The 19,226-nt window shown below is 39.2% G+C and overlaps 1 protein-coding gene across 2 annotated transcripts in view; it reads right to left on the reverse strand.

The window, feature by feature from the left end:
* The window catches only part of PFKFB1 (6-phosphofructo-2-kinase/fructose-2,6-biphosphatase 1), a 73,688-nt gene that overhangs the window by 9,968 nt on the left and 44,494 nt on the right, over window positions 1-19,226 (reverse strand). Inside the window, exons 3-10 of one of the 2 annotated variants that reach the window (XM_004695016.1) lie at window positions 17,370-17,397; window positions 16,545-16,611; window positions 15,644-15,718; window positions 15,158-15,214; window positions 12,803-12,924; window positions 10,221-10,428; window positions 7,005-7,151; window positions 3,847-3,951 (exon numbers count right to left, since the gene is read on the reverse strand). In XM_004695016.1, the coding sequence (XP_004695073.1) occupies window positions 3,847-3,951; window positions 7,005-7,151; window positions 10,221-10,428; window positions 12,803-12,924; window positions 15,158-15,214; window positions 15,644-15,718; window positions 16,545-16,611; window positions 17,370-17,397 (809 nt within the window). Of the gene's footprint in view, window positions 1-3,846; window positions 3,952-7,004; window positions 7,152-10,220; window positions 10,429-12,802; window positions 12,925-15,157; window positions 15,215-15,643; window positions 15,719-16,544; window positions 16,612-17,369; window positions 17,464-19,226 lie in introns of both variants that reach the window. The other variant, XM_004695015.2, reaches the window with a different exon arrangement.

Below are 19,226 nucleotides of genomic sequence, written 5' to 3' on the forward strand. Positions count from 1 at the left end.
AGCGAAGAAAATGAAGGAAAATATAAACAGATGGGACTACATCAAACTGAAAAGCTTCTTCACAGCAAAAGAGACATTAACCAAGACAAAGAAACATGCTACTCACTGGGAAAAAATCTTTGCACTCCATACAATGGACAAGAGACTGATCACAAAGATATGCAAAGAGCTTATCAAATCAACAAAAACAAAACAAACAACCCAGTCAAGAAATGGGCAAAAGAACTTAATAGACCCTTATCCAAAGAGGAATTATAACTGGCCAATAGGCATATGAAAAAAATGGTCAATATCTCTCATAATTAGGGAAACGCAAATCAAAACCACAATGAGATGCCACCTCATATCAGTGAGAATGGCACATATCAAAAAACAAACAACAAATACTGGAGAGGATGCAGTAAAACAAAGGAACTCTCTGACATTGCTGGTGGAAATGCAGCAAACTGTTACAACCACTATCGAAAGCTGTGTGGAGATTCCTCAGACTATATTCCTCAGGTTGTATGGAGTTACCATACAACCCAGCAATTCCACTCCTAGGGATCTACTGAAAGGACACAAAAACATTAATTCAAAAGGAAAAACGTACTTCTATGTTTATTGCTGCTCTACTCACAATTGGTAATTCCCAGAAACAACACAAATGCCCAAAACCAGATGAGTGGATCAAGAAGATATGGTGTATGTATACACACACACACACATACACACACACTATACATACATATATATATTATATATATGGTATATATTATATATATGGTATATATATAGAAAAGTAAATATATATATACACACATATACACACAAATATATGTATACATACATACATGCATACACATACATATACAATAGAATACTAATCAGCAATCAAAAAAGATAAATTCATAGAATTTGCAGTAACATGGTTGAAGCTGGAAGGGGTTATGCTCAGTGAAATAAGTCAGAAGGAAAAAGAAAAATATTGAATGGTTTCACTTATAGGAGGAATTTAAGAGAACCAATTAAGACAGTGGAGGGGAAGGTATATTGTTATTACAATAAAACATGCAACAAAACACAACAAAAACAGACAATTATAAACCTGAGTGATCTTACTGGGGAGGGAGATAGAAAGAGATCAGAAGGAGGAAAGAATGTGGGGGCTCTGGTGATGATGAGTGGGGGAGGAGGGAAGTAAATATTGATGTATAATGAACAAAAAAGTAAATAGAAATATAAATAAAAAAAGAAATAATGACTTGGAAGATAAAGTTGAAGGAATCACTCCAAATAAGTCAAAGAGTTTGAAAATAAGACCAAAGAGTTAGAAGACATAAAAGATAGAAACAGGACTAATACAGATCTAATTGTATTTCCAGAAAGAGAGAAAATAGCAAATGAGAGGGGAATTCTTAATTACATAAGTTATGACAATTTTACAGTATTGATGTAGAATCCTAATACTCAGATTCAGAAAGTTTAACTAATCTCAAGCAAGATAAATGAAAGATAAATCAATATTTAGACATATCAGAGTAGAACTTAAAAGATATAAAGATACAAAAACCTTAAAAGCAGTCTGAGAAAAAAGAAACAGCAATTAGACTAATAAGAGAAAGAGACTTAGCCAAATCAGAAGTTAAACACACTGGGGCTAGTAACTGCAAAGTGCTAAGATAAAACAACTCTTAACCTAGATTTTTATACCAAAATGTCATCTAAGGTCGAGGACCCTCCTCCCAAAGATATTTTTAAACAAAAAAGGAAGATGAGTTTATTACTAGTAGAACCTCACTAAAGAAACTTCTAAAAGAAGATGGAAATTCAATCCAGAAGAAAGACTTGAGACACGAGGAGAAGAATAATTAAAGAAATTGGTCAACATGTGGTTAATCTCAGTAAACATTGTATAAATCGATAAATGATTTAAGAACAATTATAACTCATTTGGGGGTCAAGACACAAAGTTCAACTAAAATACGAAACAGCAATTCCTGTATAAGTTACAAGAGGCAAGGCCAGAATTTTTTTTTTTTTGATTTATTTATTTGTGCATACAGAACTGGGGTACAGGCCAGAGGCTCAGGGGCGGTGAGAGGCTTCACCAGAGACAGAGTGGGGAACAGAACAGGCTGACTGACGAAGTACACTGCTGAGGGGAGCAGCGGGCGGGTCAGGAGAGGTCTGCCACGCCATGTGGTCACCTCCGGGGCGGGCGGGAATCGAACTCATGCGGAAGCGGCCTTAGATTCTCAGTGCTGTGCTTTAACCCGCTGCGCCACCAGGGAGGGCCACAAGGCCAGAATTTTAAAGTTTTTATATTGTTTTAGGGGAAGGTGGAAATTTAAACTTAAAATTTTGTTACTCATATATATACAAATGTCAAAAGTAACCTCAAAAATAATAGAAACAAATTATGTAAATTTAATATAATTAATCTTATCAATCCAAAAAGTGAAAAAAAATAAGTATATAGAGTGCAAAACAATATGTATAAGTTTAAAGCTATAAGCAATTAAATAAAATAAATGTAAAAGCCAACATTAAAAGATATATTTTCAGTTTATAATATCAACATAAATAAACTATATGCTGTTTACAAGAGATAGAAAACAAAAATACAGAGTAGTTGAAAGTCAATGAGCAGATAAATATGAACTAGGTAAATACTAACCAGAAGAATTTTTGTATAACTATATTAATAATATTAGGTAAAATACACTTTTAGTCAAAAAGCATTATCATCACAGTCTGATAGTAAAATATAATTGTCTAAGAGTATATAAGTTTTTATTTTGTATATCTCTAATAATATAGCCACCAAACATATTTCAAAAAGGATAGCAAACTTAGATTAACTTTCCAGTATCTGAGAAAGAATATTAAAAAAATACTCAAGTGCAAATGATGTAAAAATAAACTGTTCTAAAAAAAAAAAGAATTCAACAGAAAAAAAAATACTCAAGTGCTTTGTAATTTAACATATCTATTGTTTTATCTCCCCAAATGTCTTGTTTTTCTGATAGTTGTTCCTAGGAATTTGTATCAGAAATGGAGCATGACTAGTAAATGCTATAAATGTGAATTTAGTTAACAATAATGTGGATTCACTTTATATGGATATAGGGTACTGATGGCCTGATTTCTGTGATGGCAAAGGAATCAACTCTTTTGTTATTATCCCTTGGGATTCCAACCGACTGCTCAGAGAGCCTGGAACTCTAAGTAATTTGGCAATAACACATCAGGAAATTAGAGTATATAGAACTAGTTTAAGTGCCTTTACAGAAGGACAAGAGACAATGTCTAGGATAAAGTGATTTCTCCTGAAGGTAGAGAGGAAACAAGAAAGGAAACACATAACTTTTATTGAAAGGCAATCTGGGGGCCCTCCCTATTGATGCAGGGGGTTAAAGTGCAACATAATGAGGTTATCTGCAGCTACTGCATGGAGAGTTGGATCACTGGCCAAGGAGCTGACCCACATAGTGCAGCAGACCTCTCCTGTCCTGTCCGCTGCTCCCCTCAGCAGTGTGTTTTAGTCAATGTGCCTGTTCTGCTCCCCACTCTGTCTCTGGTGAATCCTCCCACCACTCCCAGCTCTGGCCTTACTCCAGTTCTTATATTCCAGTTCTTGTACGAATAAATAAATAAATCTTAAAAAAAAAAAAAGCAATCTGATACATGTATCCAAGAATCTGAGGTAGACAAGGAATAATCGTGACTTGTGGGTGGTAGATGCTGCAAAATGTGTTTGATTTACCCTTTACTAAAACTGTCTGGAGAGCTACAGAATTCCTGCAGTTGGAGCAGAATACTGGGGAGGAGTCTTCAGAGTCAGGTTACCTCCCCACATCTTACCTCTCCTTTGGGATAGCGATAGCGATATTTATCTTGATCCCGTAGTGCAAATTCTTCAGGGTAGTTTTCCTGAATTTCTTCATAGGTCATCTCTTCACAGACCCCCTGAGACAAAAGTATTCATAGGTGAAATTCTCACAGTCTTTACCATAGTTCTGAGTTCAGTGACTATGGAACAGCAGTACATGAGCATCTGGGTATCTATGAACACAATTCTAGGTTTGTGCTTGACATGCAAGTATATGTGTGTTTGTGTGTGCATGGTGCATATGATTGTGACAATGTGAGAGTGAGTGTGTTCATGTGTATGGTGCTGGGTATCTGTGATTTTCCTCAATATGTTTTTAAGTGTACATTGTACATATAAGTATGTGGGCTTAAGGGTTTGTGACTATGTGTGCATGTGTGTATTCAGCATGTTTATGATACACGGTATGTTTAAGGTGCTACGTCTTGCGCTTGTGTATTTATGTAGTGTGTTTGTGTAAGTTAGTATGTGTACAGGGAGTTTAAACAACTGAGAACGTGCCCATGTGGGTGCCTCAGTAGTTTCTTCACAGAGTTCTAGTGTGTTGATGGCATATGTATCTGTGAGTGTGCATATCTCCCCAGATTATGTCTCTGGTGTATATACATGTGAGTATCTATGCACCTTTGTCTGAGATCTATGTGATTTTGTGCTAATATGCTAGGCATTATGTGTGTACTGAGTATATATATCCATGGTATAACTGTTCGTGTAATGTAGATTATGTCTAAATAGTGTGTCCATATGTATCTCTAGGTATGTGTCTATAATGTATATGCATGTACTCATATGATGTGGGTATGATGGGTAAATATGTCAGAGAGAGCTTGTGTCTCACAGGGTAGGTCCATGTGTCTATGAGTGCATGTATGTGAATACAAACACATTTGTGGTGACTGTCACTGTGTTTGCAAGTGCATATGTGTGTGAACAGTCATAACAGTTCTCTCACATTTTATAGCATTTCTTATTCCACCTGCTGCTACCTTTGCTCCAGTATCTCTGTCAGATAAATAAAATAGTATCCCACAGACCACAGATATCTCAGAAGACAAGAATTAATAAATTCCTATCATTTTAGAGTGGGCCTTCACTCGAAGAAAGAATCGAGGACTTAGCAAACGAGTTCCTCAGAAGAACAAGAGAAATTCTTCAGTACACTGAGAAATCCCAGAAGTGAGGTTGGAATGGAAAGTGATGTTGGGTTTCTTTAAGGTTTATTTATTTATGCATACAGAACTGGGGTACAGGCCAGAGGTGCAGGGACAGTGAAAGGATTCACTGGAGACAAAGTGGGGAGCAGAACAGGCAGGTTGATGAAGTACACTGCTGAGGGGAGCAGTGGGCAAGGCAGGAGAGGTCTGCTGTGCCATGTGGGTCACTTCGGGGGCAGGGAACAAAGTACTGCTGAAGCGGTTGCAGCTAGATTAATAGTGAGCTTTAACCCCTTGTGCCACCAGAGAGGGCCCGAGATTGGATTTTTTTTTTTTAAAGATTTATTTGTGCATACAGAACTGGGGTACAGGCCAGAGGTGCAGGGGCGGCGAGAGGCTTCACCAGAGACAGAGCGGGGAACAGAACAGGCAGATCGACGAGGTACACTGCTGAGGGGAGCAGCGGGTGGGTCAGGAGAGGTCTGCCACACCATGTGGTCACCTCCGGGGCAGGCGGGAATCGAACTCATGCGGAAGCGGCTTTTAGATTCTCAGTGCTTGTGCTTTAACCCACTGCGCCACCAGGGAGGGCCCCGAGATTGGATTTTTAAGGTTTGTTCTGGTTGTGTGAATTCCAATTGGGTTTTTACGTAGGGGAATAGTAGGGTCTGGTTATTGTTTTTTGAGTCATCTACCAGGGTTCCCTCAGGGATGAGTTATACCACTCCTGCCCTAGCACACAGAAAACGCTTCAGTGTCAAACTTCTCCAACTGATGCTGTCTATGGGAGAACGTGTACCCCATTTGGACACACAACTTCCTTTTGGGTTGGCTTTGACTTTCTATTCTGAAGTATGATGGAATTTATTGCTTGTGGAAATAGTCATTGATTCCTTATTTACTTATGGCAACTTGCTTAATCTATCTAAATTATATATTCCTCATATGCTAAATAAGAATTACAACTACCTTACAAAGTGTTTTGAATAGTAAAGATAACATGTAAAAGAGACAAGTAGAAGGTGTACAAGTCACATTTTAAGGACTCCATCAATGGAACTACTTATTAATATATTGTGCATTGAAGATAAACCAAAGAGTTAACTATCATTTTAAAATCTTGCTTTTTTCCTCACCCACCCCATCTTAGTACATTTTATACTAAGTATATTTTGACATTCTACCTACTCAATCTCTATGAAATCTTTTCCTTTCCATCACCATTGTTACACCCTTAGCAGTTCTATATACACATAATGCCCTCTTTGCTTGCACTGCTTTCTCTGCCTGATGTACCATTCCACTTTACATACATCACTGCTATGTGTGGCCAAATAAATCTTTTAAAACAATGTGAATCACATTCAGGCCACTCCTCCTGGATTTAGACCACATCAACATCTTTCCATTCTATGGCAGCATCTAAATCCCTCAACACGAGCTCTAAAGCCCTATGAGGTGCCTTCCTTTCCAACTCCAGCTCCCTTTCTTCAAATCTCACAATGTCCCAGTTTTTCTGCTCTCCTTCCCTTCAGTCCTCTGAACATGTTATGTTTTCTTCTGGCCTGCAATTGAGCCTTTCCTTGTCCCTGAAACTAAATTTAGTCCTTCATCTCCAGCTCATTTCACCTATTTATTGTCTCAACTCTAGCTTTGCTAGGAAGTTTTGTTAGTAAATTTCTTACCAGTCATTTTTTTCAGGAGCACTCCCACCTTCTGAGTGACCTTATATTTTGCTTTAACATGTGAAATTCAATATCTTATTTACTGTCTATGTTTGGACAACTTGCAGGCAGAGACCTTGACTGTTTTGGTCCTTACTAAGTCTTAAGTCACATTATGGTATCTGATATCACTGGCTATTGAGAAATGCTTGTTGAATTAATAAATCTTCCACAGGAGGCACAACAGAAGCAAACCAGGGTATAAATCCATAGTTAAGCCCAGCCACCCATAAGGAAATCCATTCCTCTCACCGCATCAATCTCATTCAGGGCCTTCCATTGCTCATAGGGGACACCCAGAGCCTCAGCTGTCTGGATAGTTCTCTTCATGTGGCTTGTCCATACTTTCAGGGAACTGATGCCTTGGGATTGAATGAAGTTGGCGAGGGCATAGGCATACTGGAGAGTGAGAGTTCAGCGGAGAAGAGGAGTAGAGAGAGGTAAAATAAGACACTGTAGCCATGAGAACAATCTCAGATCAGCCATAAATTATAAAACGGTGATGTATAAGCAAGAGCACAGAGTTTACAACTACTAAAAATGTGAAAATCTGCCTTTTGCAACTACATGGATGAACTTGAGGTGATTATACAAAGCAAAATAAGTCATAACATGTACGAAAATTACTGATGGTCTCACTCATTTGTGGAGTGTAAATAACCAAAGAAAACACTGGGAAAACACAACAAAAGTGACTATTAGAATCTATGAAAAATATGCTAGTTGTCAGAGGAGAAGAAGAATGGGAGGAAAGTGTAGAGCGTGCCAATTTGATAATGTGATAGTGCTAGAAATTTGGCAGTATGGTGAGTGAAGCACATATACATATTTAAGTGTGAAGTTGTACCCCCAAGTTACATAGTTTTGTAAACAAATGAGGAATCAGTAAAAGTTCATTTAAAAGGGAGGAAAGTAAAAAATATAGCAGAGTTTAACTGTTTCAAATTTATAAAAAGTCATGCACTTGCCCATGTGCTAAGACATCAAGGGAACAGAAAAGGACATTTTGTTTTCATTGTATATATGTATATATGTGTGTGCTCACTGAACCACCTACTCAGTCATTCATAAACAGGCCTACCTTTAACCTTTGTGGGACTTTGGATAAGAGTACAAATAGAGGCATTCTTCCCACAGTTTTCCTCTTTTCTCCCATTTCTCATCCTGTCCTAGATGCCTTCAGTATATGTTTGTTGATATTCAATCAAATGACCAGGTCATCTACATATTATATTTCCCCAGAGCCCTTTATTCAAGAAACAGCAACATCTTGGTCACCTATTTGTTTAGCAGTGAACACTTCTGTGCTGTGGTCCACTCTCAGCTGGACGAACTCTGGAATAGGCTATGTAGACATTGAATGCAGACTATGAACTACAAAGGTGGTAATTTTCAGGTTTTGGATATTTTCAACATGGTCTAGAAGTGGGGGGGTATATAGGATTTGGGGGACATTTCTCTTTGACCCTGTAAAATATCATTGCTTGAGCTAGGGTCTTGTTCGCAGATTCTAAGGATACTCAAAAACATACTGAGCTCATGCCTTGAGTACTAGATAGCTTATTCTCCAGATACAACCTATTAATAGTATAGTGGGGGAAATTACAGCACCAAGAAGAAACATGAGAGGTTGAGGGAGCCTGATGAACAAGTGATTCACTCTTCTGTATAAGAACATGTTGTTAATCACAGCTGGTGTGTGAGGAATCTGTACAAATACAGACACATAGGCATTCATTTATATCGAAAATATGGACATTGTGTAAACACATTCTAATTATGAATTTTGAGTCAGTAGGCAGTGTGCTCTGGTGGAAGGTAGGAGATGGGGGTTAAACCATCCCAGCTCCTTCACGTGGTCTCTGTACGGCTTGAGACACACCCCTGTTCCTCTCTGGCCTACTTCTGAGCTGTGAGATGTGAACAAGACTAGCTTCTGCAGCCTTGTCTCTGAGCCTCACATTCGATAGTGGGTAAGAAGGAACCAGAATGCTCCTTGGCATACAAAGCAGCTACTGTGACTGATTGAGGGCAACAGTCAATGGCAAAGTGTTTTGTAAACTGTGCACGATGCATCAGCCCACGAGTATGAAAGCTGAGCTCATCTGTTTGTGTGTGTGCATGTACATGTTTGTATGTGAGGGAGATGGCCATATGTCCTAGGTGGACATGGAGCTATGTATCCAGAGCCATAGCTGGGTCATCCAAGAGACTCCTAGCTGCAGGTGATGTCACGAGAAGGGTAAAATCTTCAAGGCCTCCGATTCTGTTGGGCAGGGAGTTAGAGGTCAGAGTCTACCTTGAATGGAGGCTGCCAGTGTGAATGTAATAGAAAAGGGATCACAAAACTCAGGTCTTCTGGTGCAGTGCCTTTCCTAGGACACTAACCACTCCACAGTGGGGAATGCTGAGTTTCAGGCAAGAAGGCCTGGTTTTCGGTCTCGTTCTATCCTTTATGGGCTATGTGACCTGGGGCTGTTCTTTGCTCCTGTCTGGGTGACAGTTTCCTCACTCACGCTCTGGTAATTGTAATTTCTACTCCACATAACTGTTGTAAAAATTAAATGAGGCCAAACTTATGGGTGTAGATGGTGCTTTAACTCTGTAACTGTGCACAAGTATTAAATAAGAGGGTTATCCCCTCCCCCGTATGCCATTTCCCACTTGTCTTACCTCTAAGCCATACTTTCAACAAGAACAGCACCTGTATTAACAAGCTTAGTCATAGGGCTAAATGCTAGAGAAATGTATCCCTTTATTTAGCCAGCATCCATAATGTGCTTATCACGATGTCAGCTAGAGAGAAAAGATTCATGCCAGGAAAGTGAGCCATGAACTGGAAGAGAACTGGGCAGAACTGGGAGAGATGGAACCTAGGGCATGGTGATCTTTCTGGGAGAACTTCCTGGACCATAACACGGATCAGAAACTGGTCTAGGCTGGAGGAGGAGGGCAGGAAAAAAGCAGTAACAAGTGCTAGCAGTAAGGCTTGCAGTAAGGGGTGAGGTGTGGCTTTACCCCTGTGTAAGGGAGAAGATGGGTTTAAGGGTGTGGCACTTCAAAGCAGTGCCCAAGTGATGTTCATCAGCTAACAGAGAGGACAGAGAATAGCCTAGGTAGGGAAAATACTCAAACAATGACACAGAATTGTGAGAAAGATGAGACCAGTGAGGCAGAGGTGTGGGGTGTTCACTGTAATGGGGCTAGAGGAGCAGTCAGATGTGAGTGGGCTTTGAATGCCAGGACCAAGTTCTATGACTTGTAGATGCTGTCAGCTCATGAGAGTCATTCAACGATGGGTCGTAAGTGAATGACTGATGAGGCAGAAGAGGAGGATTGACCAGAAATGACTTTTACACTGTCTGTAAGACCTCATCCTCACCCCAGTTGTCAGGACAAATATCATCCACCCACTGCCCACCTGGGCCAGCTTAGTCAGTACCATAGGGTGTACGGGGCTCTCCATACCTGCTTGCCCCGAGCTGAGAGGCCAGAGTCACCTCCAATTCGTCCTCTGAGGTTGAGTTCACTCTCACCATGTCGACATAGGTAGATGGAGCGGGGTGTGACATGGATGTTCATGAGATAGTAGACTGTGCGACTCTGAATGTGGTCCTGAACTCGGTTCACCATGTAGCGTGTGCCCACGTCAAAGATCTTGATGTAGGATAGTTGGCTAAAACAGCCCAAACATGAGCAAGGGCAGCTCAGGGACTTATAGTGGAGAAGCTGATCCAAGAGACAGTCCCAACCATACACCCTGCTGTCAAGATTCCTTCACAACCCAGCTCTCACTTACATTTCCTCTAATAACATGCCATGCCTTCACCTGTTTTGGGTACCTATTCTAGAAATTTGTTTTCTGGCCACCCTGAGGAGCTCATCACCTGCTACCATTTCCATTTCCTTTACTTAGTCTTGGCTTGACTCAGGCTATATTTTCATCTTTGCTCATCACACTCCAGGAATCTGAGGTTCTCTTCTTAGTAGTTCACACTTCTGCTATACTCAGAGGGAAACAATAATCTTCTGTCTCTGGCTGCCCCTGCCATCTCACTGTCAACTACTGTTTTGTCCACTCATAACATTTCCAATGTTGAGTACAGCACTCCCCACCCAGCCCTGTTCTTTGAGCCCATGCTATGTTTATGGTACTTGATAATCCACATATACTTAATACTCTACAGGTAGCTACAGCTTGTGTAAAAGCTACAGTTTGTGTCTGTGTGCATCTGTTTCATCACTCAGGAAAGGTAGTTAGGTTCTCACCCTATCTATCACGCATTCTGCGAACAACCCTTTTTCTGTTCCAAACAGGCAGATTGATGAAGCACACTGCCCAGGGGAGAAGCTGGTGGGTCAGGAGAGGTCTGCTGTACCCTGGCCAGGGATTGCATTCAGGCTGCAGTGGCCGAGATAGATTCATAGTTCTATGCTTTAACCCACTGCGCCACCAGGGAGGGCCTGGTAGAGGCTTTTTCAATAATTCTTTACTTCAGCTTCTCTTCTTCAAGCTTATTTTACCATATCCCTTTAGCCCATATATTGTGACTTTTTAGAAATTTAAAAGATTTGATTTTTCCTTAGGGAAGAAACAGTCCCATTCCAGCATACAAATTTTGGTAAGAAAATCAAGTGCATCTTAATCTGGTTGTCCTTGCATATTGAACAATCTTCACAATAGGACATAGATATCCTACCTCTTGTACTGTCTAAGCTTCATGCGACACTTTTTATGATATATGTCATATATTCTGGAGGGGGAAGGTCAGATTGGAAGTCTGAAAATAAGTGTTTGAGTATATATTCTGCTACTGAGTCATTATGTTACCCCAGGGAACCCTACCTCCTGCTCTGGGGCTCAGTTTTCACACCTATGGAATGAGGTAATAACAGTGATCACTTCTGAAGACTTCAGCTAGGTAAAGCTATTTGAGACCCCCTTATATCTCTCCCTCGGGACCTAAAAGATCTGAGTGACCAACTTATCACAACACATTTTGAAAGCAAGTAAGTTTATAGGAACACCCTATATTTAAAACTCACATCTTCCGTGTACTTTTGTCTAATGCTTCTCCTATCATATTTTTTCATTTCAAGGCACTATGGAAGCTACCTGAGGATTGAATTCTTTTTTTCCCTTTTTCCTTATTTAATCCCTTATGCATGCTACAGTCCAAAGGGGCTAAATACTTATTGACTGAAGAGGTACATGGCCATTATGGATATAGACATGACCAGAAGAGAGAATATGTGGTTAAAAATCACAGATATTCCCATGACTTGTGGTAGGAGCTTGGTAAAGTGGTTTTCCTTCTTTAAAATTCAATTTACTCTTCTTGAAAAATGATCATAAGATCTATTTTAACATCCTATACAGGAGTGTCAAGGGGGAATCAATGAAAAAAGAAACCCAGTATGTTTAGAAATGGAAGTATCATCCATGTATAAAGAATACTTTTGGGGCCCTCCCTGCTACAATGGATTAAAGCACAGCACCATGAAGCTATTGCAGCCATTGCAGCATGAATTCTATTCCCTGTCAGGGAGGTGACCCACATGGTGTGGCAGACCTCTCCTGACCCACCCGCTGCTCCCTGCAGCAATATATTTCAGTAGATCTGTCTGTTCTGTCTGGTAAATCCTTTCACCCCCTGCACCTCTGGTCTATACCCCAGTTCTGTATACATAAAGAAATAAAATCTTAAGTACTTTTGAATAAATAATAGAAACAACTGCATGAAGGAAAAAATTGTTCCCAGAGATCAGAACACTGATATGTCTATATTTCCCAGGAAAACATGACTTCACTTCTCTTATGAATACTTTGCATATCAGGGAATATACTAGCTCCTGGATAATTAGACCTGGCAGGGACTGTGAAGACAAATCACCAAGTCAAACTCCCTAATGCTACATATAGATAAATTGATGCCCAGAGAGGATGGATAAAATTGAGGCCCAAAGAGGAAGGGAATTTTCTTAGGTTCTACAGGACCTAAAACAGGGTTAAGGATCCAGACCTGTACTTTGGGGTTCTGGGTTCTTACCTGTCTAATTCGTCATCCAAAGGTTGGTAGTTGACTTCATAGCACTGGATTCTCTTTAAAAAGTCTTCCAGAACCTTTTCCCGGTCACAGTCTATGTAATCAGGACTGCCAAGTTTTACTTGCTGGGAGAAGGACAGATCAATCATGGGAGGCAGAAATTGCAATGTCCTTTGGAAGAGGTCTTAATGATCTCTGATACAACAGTCATCATAATAAAGATAAGGAAATTGAGACTTGGCAAAAAGGTCTTGCCCAAATTTACAGAATTTTTATATGGACTTTGTGACTCCTCATTTCTTTGTTCTATGTGGTCAAACAAACTCTGGCACACTAAATTAATTTCTAAAGCACACATAGCCTAAAAATAGCAGTTATAGGAAGATCAGAAATGGTCAAATTAATTGAAGAAGGAAAACATGACTACTTGGCCAGTGGTCACAATGACTTACATATATTAAGTGTTTATTAGGAAAACATATCATGATGGCTTTATATTTATAAAGGTCTGGAATCTCTTAGTTTTCTGTTATCTACCTTTTCCACCTCTCCCCGTTTCAGTGAATAGGACCATAATCCATCAGTCACCTGAACGTAAAAGAAATCTGGGAGGCATACTAGATATGTCTCTTTGTATCATTTCCCACTTTTCAGCAGACAAGTCACTGTGGCTTTGTAACTGATTACTTTGTCCACAGTCTTCTTACTTCTGACATATTTCCAATATTAACAACTTGAGGAATATTTCTAACATGCACATTTGACCATGGTATTCCCAGATTAAAATTTTTCACCATTTCCTCATATTTTTCAGGACAAAGTATGGACTTTTAAGTGGGTGACTCATCATTTGTCATTATTGTGCCCAAACTTGTTTTACCATCTTTCACTGGTCTTCTATACCTCCACCTACTTTTTTTTTTTTTTTGGCCAACTTAAGCTATTTCTAGTCCCTGGAGATGCCATACTTAGTGTATGTTATTCCCTAATCTCCCAGTCTTCACCTGTCAAATTTCTGTGTAGGTCAGCTATTACCTTCATGGAGAAAATTACCACTTCTGTGCAAGGCTATATCTTCATATCTTCAATTCTGTGCTTCTACAGTATCCTTTGTTCCCTTATATCAATAATTATCTCATTGAGTTATGTCTACAAGCTTGTCAGTCTCTCTCAGACTGTGATCTCAAGGGCAAGATTCTCATCTATGCATTTCTATCTAATACTCTTATCAGCCCAGCCCATGTGCACACATTTGATTTCTGTTGAATCAATAAATGGATAGCTAGAATGATTGGTGGGTGAAAAGGAAAGGGAAGTAATGACCATGTTTTATATCTCAAGAGATATACATAAGGCCAGTAAGTGGAAATTACATTGAGAAAAAATTCAGCTTGATTGGGTTCTATTTGATGAAGATAACGGGCTTCTTGTGAATGAGGAGTGAAGAAGATAAACTGTAGACAAACATTTAGTTGAGATTTCAAATCTGATGGAGGGTTGAAGGAGATGGCCTTTAAGGTCTTTTCTGAGCTCTAGTAATTTTTTTTTTTTCAAAGATTTATTTATTTGTGCATACAGAACTGGGGTACAGGCCAGAGGCTCAGGGGCGGTGAGAGGCTTCACCAGAGACAGAGTGGGGAACAGAACAGGCAGATCAACGAAGTACACTGCTGAGGGGAGCAGCGGGCGGGTCAGGAGAGGTCTGCCACGCCATGTGGTCTCCTCCCGGGCAGGTGGGAATCGAACTCATGCGGAAGTGGCTTTGGCTTCTCAGTGCTGTGCTTTAACCCACTGCGCCACCAGGGAGGGCCTGAGCTCTAGTAATTTTGATAAAATAGAATACCATAAAATGTTGTGAATGAACTAGTTCAAGTTCACATGCTGGGATCTAAGAACAGTGATAATTCTGATAAGAATTCTGGGGCAAAATAAAGAAATTTTGAGACACACAGCCAAACTTGAGTTTCTTTCCCAGCTCCATCTCTTTATAGCACTATAAGTTTTTCACAAGTTGTGTCTTCTCTTGGAATCACAATTTCCTCTATCAACACTGAAATTATTCTTAACATGCAGGTTTATTGTGAAAAATTGGTGAAAGTCAAATTTTGTGCTTGGCACATATTAAGGACTGTATATAGGTTTGATATATATAATTTCATCATCAAAATCATCACATCTATCTATCTATCTCTCTATATAATTTAATTTCATTGGATAATTGTAAATCAGGAAAGTTAGGGTATACTACATACAGAAGATGTGGGAAACAATGCCTCCTTAAATCTCATGGAGGTCTTTTAGGTGTGATCCTAACTGGAGGCAAAGTAAGTAGGAAAGGTAACTGCAATTGCTTCTTACCTTGATGTTTTCTGCAATGATGCCAGGGTCATTACAGATGGACTCAATGAAAAAGACCTACAGGAAAAGAAGAGAATTCTAGCAGTAAATATGTTTGGTGAGTGTCAAACATAGTTTGACTCCTTCTCACTGGCTCTGAATCATACTCAGAGGCATCTCTGGCAACATAATTTCAGAGTGGTGCTTTCATGATTCCAAGTTTTCTTAAGCAGATTGGCTCTAAATTGAATGCCTCCACATTTGTTTTGTGTTTTTACCGGTTTTTAGTTTTAATATATGCTTTTCTATAGTGGTTTCCTCATCAATCTTTCAGAAATCATATCCAATTACCTAATTTGCCACCTCTCTTTTCCTGTTCTGGTTTGCTGCATATAACTCTGATCTGTAAAGCCATGTAACTATGTTAAAATTAATTCCCTGGTTTGACTTTCCTTGGAACTTGGACTGAAAAAGTAGGATCTAGACAAAGTAGGAATGTTACTGTACCTTGTAACCATGTTCTTTAGCAAACTGCAGAATCAATGACCGTCTTTCTCTAGTAGTGTTGGTGGCATCAAAAACCTAGAGGCAGATGATAAGATTGGTTTACTTACTGGTGCTGATAGAATGGCTACCCTTTGAGTATTCCTGTGCTAAGTACAGAGACTCAAGTAGAGTAGGAAATTTTAATAGGGTCTTGAAGGATAAGAATGATCTGGAATTTGTTATGTCAATTACACAAGCACACATTGAGCCTTTGTTGTCTACCTCAAAATGTACCAGACTTTGTACGTAGGTCCAACAAGGAAAAGGAAAATTATGGCCATTTAATAGCATCATTTTATAGGTGAAGTAACTGAGGTCCAGAAGAAGGAATTACCTTAATCAAGGTCACAAAGAGTTTCTGACAGATCAGAGCTAGAAATGATTTTCTTAACTCCTTGGTGAGGCTTGACTCTTCCTTGTCACTTTGATACATTTTAAGAACAGGAAATACTTCTCTATCCTTAGCTCTTTAGATGAGATCATTTGCATATTTGAAGATCTTTTCCTTGTAGAATTTGCAAGTACTGTCTCAGGGCTTACGAGATTGAATTTACCAGATATTTAGGTACATCTCAAAGGTTCAAAAATGTCTGTTCTGCAGTTTTAACTTCTAGTGTAGTTAAGACTAACAGCATCAAATCAATCACTCTTCTGCACATTTACTGCCCTATCCAAAGAAATTATTTAATTTCTGTTTGTGCCATTCTCCTTATTACAGGGAGTAGTAATGATAACTATTATATATACTAAGTGAAGACATGAAAAGTACTTAGAATGATGTGTGTACTGTAGTAAATAGTCAATACATATTAGCTGTTCTCCATCTCAGCAGATACCCAAGCAAAAGTACAAATTTCTTTACCGCTACATGACCTTCATCATGGCTGAGATAGTGATGGACATCCTTCAGTGCTGCTAGAGCACACTGCCTGAAAAAGGTGAAAACAAAACAAAACAAAACAGGAAACAGCTTCTATCTTTGGGATGCATTCTTGTCTATTTGTCATTACCTTTTATACCATCTGTAATACATTCTACATTAACTTCTATGCAGGGCGTTTTTTGTTTTAGGCACCATGATAGACTTGTAGGGGTAACAAAATTGAAGGTGGCTCTGCTTGTACATTTTAGGAGAGGGCATAATGCGGCATAACCAGGTAAAGTTGACTGATCATAGAAGCCAAAATATTAAGGTTTCCAAATCTTGAGGCAATGGAGTTTAAGCTGAATTGATTCTTTGAGCAAGGTAGAGACTTGATAATACATTTGTGCTTTTGGTAAAAAAAATTCTTTACTAATAACTCTTTGCCAGGTTCTATTATAGGGTATGAATTAACATTGATAAAAGACACACAGTCTCTTTTAAGGATGTGCTCAGCGTCTCATAGAGAAGAGAATCCTGGAGGTTGAATGGAGTAGATTGGAGAGATTAGAGTATAAAAAGCTATTAAAATTCATGTCTTAAATGCAAAGCTGAAAAATTTCTACTCTCCTCTATTAGACATAGGGGATTGTTGAAAGTTCCTAAACAGGGAATGTTTATGAGCCAAGAGAGGATTTGAGTAAGGTAGTGGAAGGGCTTTTGTAAACACCCTATGAAAGTCTACTCTTTTTCAGTTCCCCATCATTTCAACAAAGGCATCCTCAGACAGGGGGTACACAGTTTCCTAAAATATTATATACTTACTTCCTGATAAGTAGGGCCTCCATGTTGTCTGGGAGAAAGAATTCATAGTTCTTATAGCTCACTGCCTCTCGCCGATATTGGCCTAAATTAAACACTGAGAGCAGGGAACATTTGTGAAAAGGTTGGGAAATTCCAGTGGCAAAAAATAAATAAACAAACAGATAAACAAACAAACAAACAAATAAATGTCCTTGCTGGCAGTGGTCTCAAAAGTAGAAGATATAATTTGTAGCTCTATAATTTGTTTATAATGCTTCAAAGTATGACTACCAACTCATTTATTCCTCGCAAAAACACCATAAAGTTAGAATCACCATTCCCTTCCCACTTTATAAATGAGCAAACTGAATTTCAGAGTAAGACATAATTTTCACAGTTAAAAAGTGGGGAGCTCTGTTAATTGCAAAGATGGTAGTCGTTATATGGTAAAATTCTATTTACCATAAACTTTTAATACTTTTAATGCTCTACTGGAAAGACAGAGAAACTGAACTCCAGAGAATAAAATCAATCACCAAACTTCAAAAAGTGAGTCAATGGGTGAAAGAACTATACTTATGACTTCTGAAACTCACACTGTACTATTACATTTTTTTTTGTGTGCCATGACAAACAACTTAAAGTCACTTCCCTATCTAAGGTCATATTTTCTCCTTTATAATGCATAAAAGTCAATAGGAATGAAGAGAAGGGGAGAACTGTGACAATAAGCAAGGAAGTAATAGAAAATATTTTATTCAGTAATCTAATACTTGCTAATATCTATTATGTGAGGCAGAGTTCTGGGCTTTGGGGTTTCAGAGAAGAACCAGATTTGTGTGATGGTGTCCTGAGATAACTTGTAATCCAGCAGATAAGAAAGAGAGTAAACCAGGAAAAAGAGAGAGAGAGAGAGAGAAAGCATTTACCCAATTAATTGTTCTCTCATAGGGTCCCACAAAAGAATGAAGGGAAAGAAAAGACTAATTCCAATTGAGATGGAAAAAAGCAGCATTTGAATCAGTCTTTTTAGGAGGGCTGGTCTTTTATAGGCAGGCATTGGGAGTGTGAGTAGGGAAGAAGGACATTCTAAGTAGGAACAGCTTGAGCAATGTTATAGCATTGGCAGAAGGTAGAGATGTTTGGGTAATGGTGAGCCATCTGCTGTGCTGAGGACCTCTGGGGCAGTGGCTGACTGTGGAGGACATTGGATGACAGAATAAGAAGCTTGAATTTATACCTTTACAAAGAGAACCTTGGAGGCTGTATATATGGTCAACTTTGTACTTTGAAACATGACTACAAGGGACTTGGTGATAATGTACTAAGTAGATCAGACAGGAAGCAGGTGTTCTAGAGCACATACATATCTGTCACTGTCCTGACTTTACCTGTACTCAGAGAGGTTCCTCAGGGCCTGTAGTCCTCCACAAGAATTATCCCTTCTTTCCAAATCTTCTGTCAAGTCTTACTTCTCCCTCAACACTCAGACCAAATATACCCTATCTGGAACCCTTTTTGCCTTCCAGTTGGCAATCCCCTCTATAAGCTACCTTACTAGCCTACCCTGGGATACCTAGGTTATATGAGGTCTTCTTATACACCCCAGCCATATGGAGAACTCTTCAAAGACAGGGTGTGGACCACATTCAGTTTTGCACCTCCAATACCTAGCATAGAAGTTGACACATGAGAAACCATCGGGAAACTCCTCAAAGGTGAATTAAAGTAAGATAAAGTACATTAAGAGAAAAAAGAAGTGGGTGGAAGAGAGAACTTGGAGAAAGGGATGGAAGGGGACAGATAGATAGGGTGTTGTGATGGGCAAGAGTATAGAGAGAAATAGAATGGAGTAAAGGAGAGTGTATGTCCTATATG

This window comes from Condylura cristata, unplaced genomic scaffold (assembly GCF_000260355.1).
Source record: "Condylura cristata isolate star-nosed mole 26May11 unplaced genomic scaffold, ConCri1.0 scaffold00053, whole genome shotgun sequence".
Lineage (NCBI taxonomy): Eukaryota > Metazoa > Chordata > Mammalia > Eulipotyphla > Talpidae > Condylura > Condylura cristata.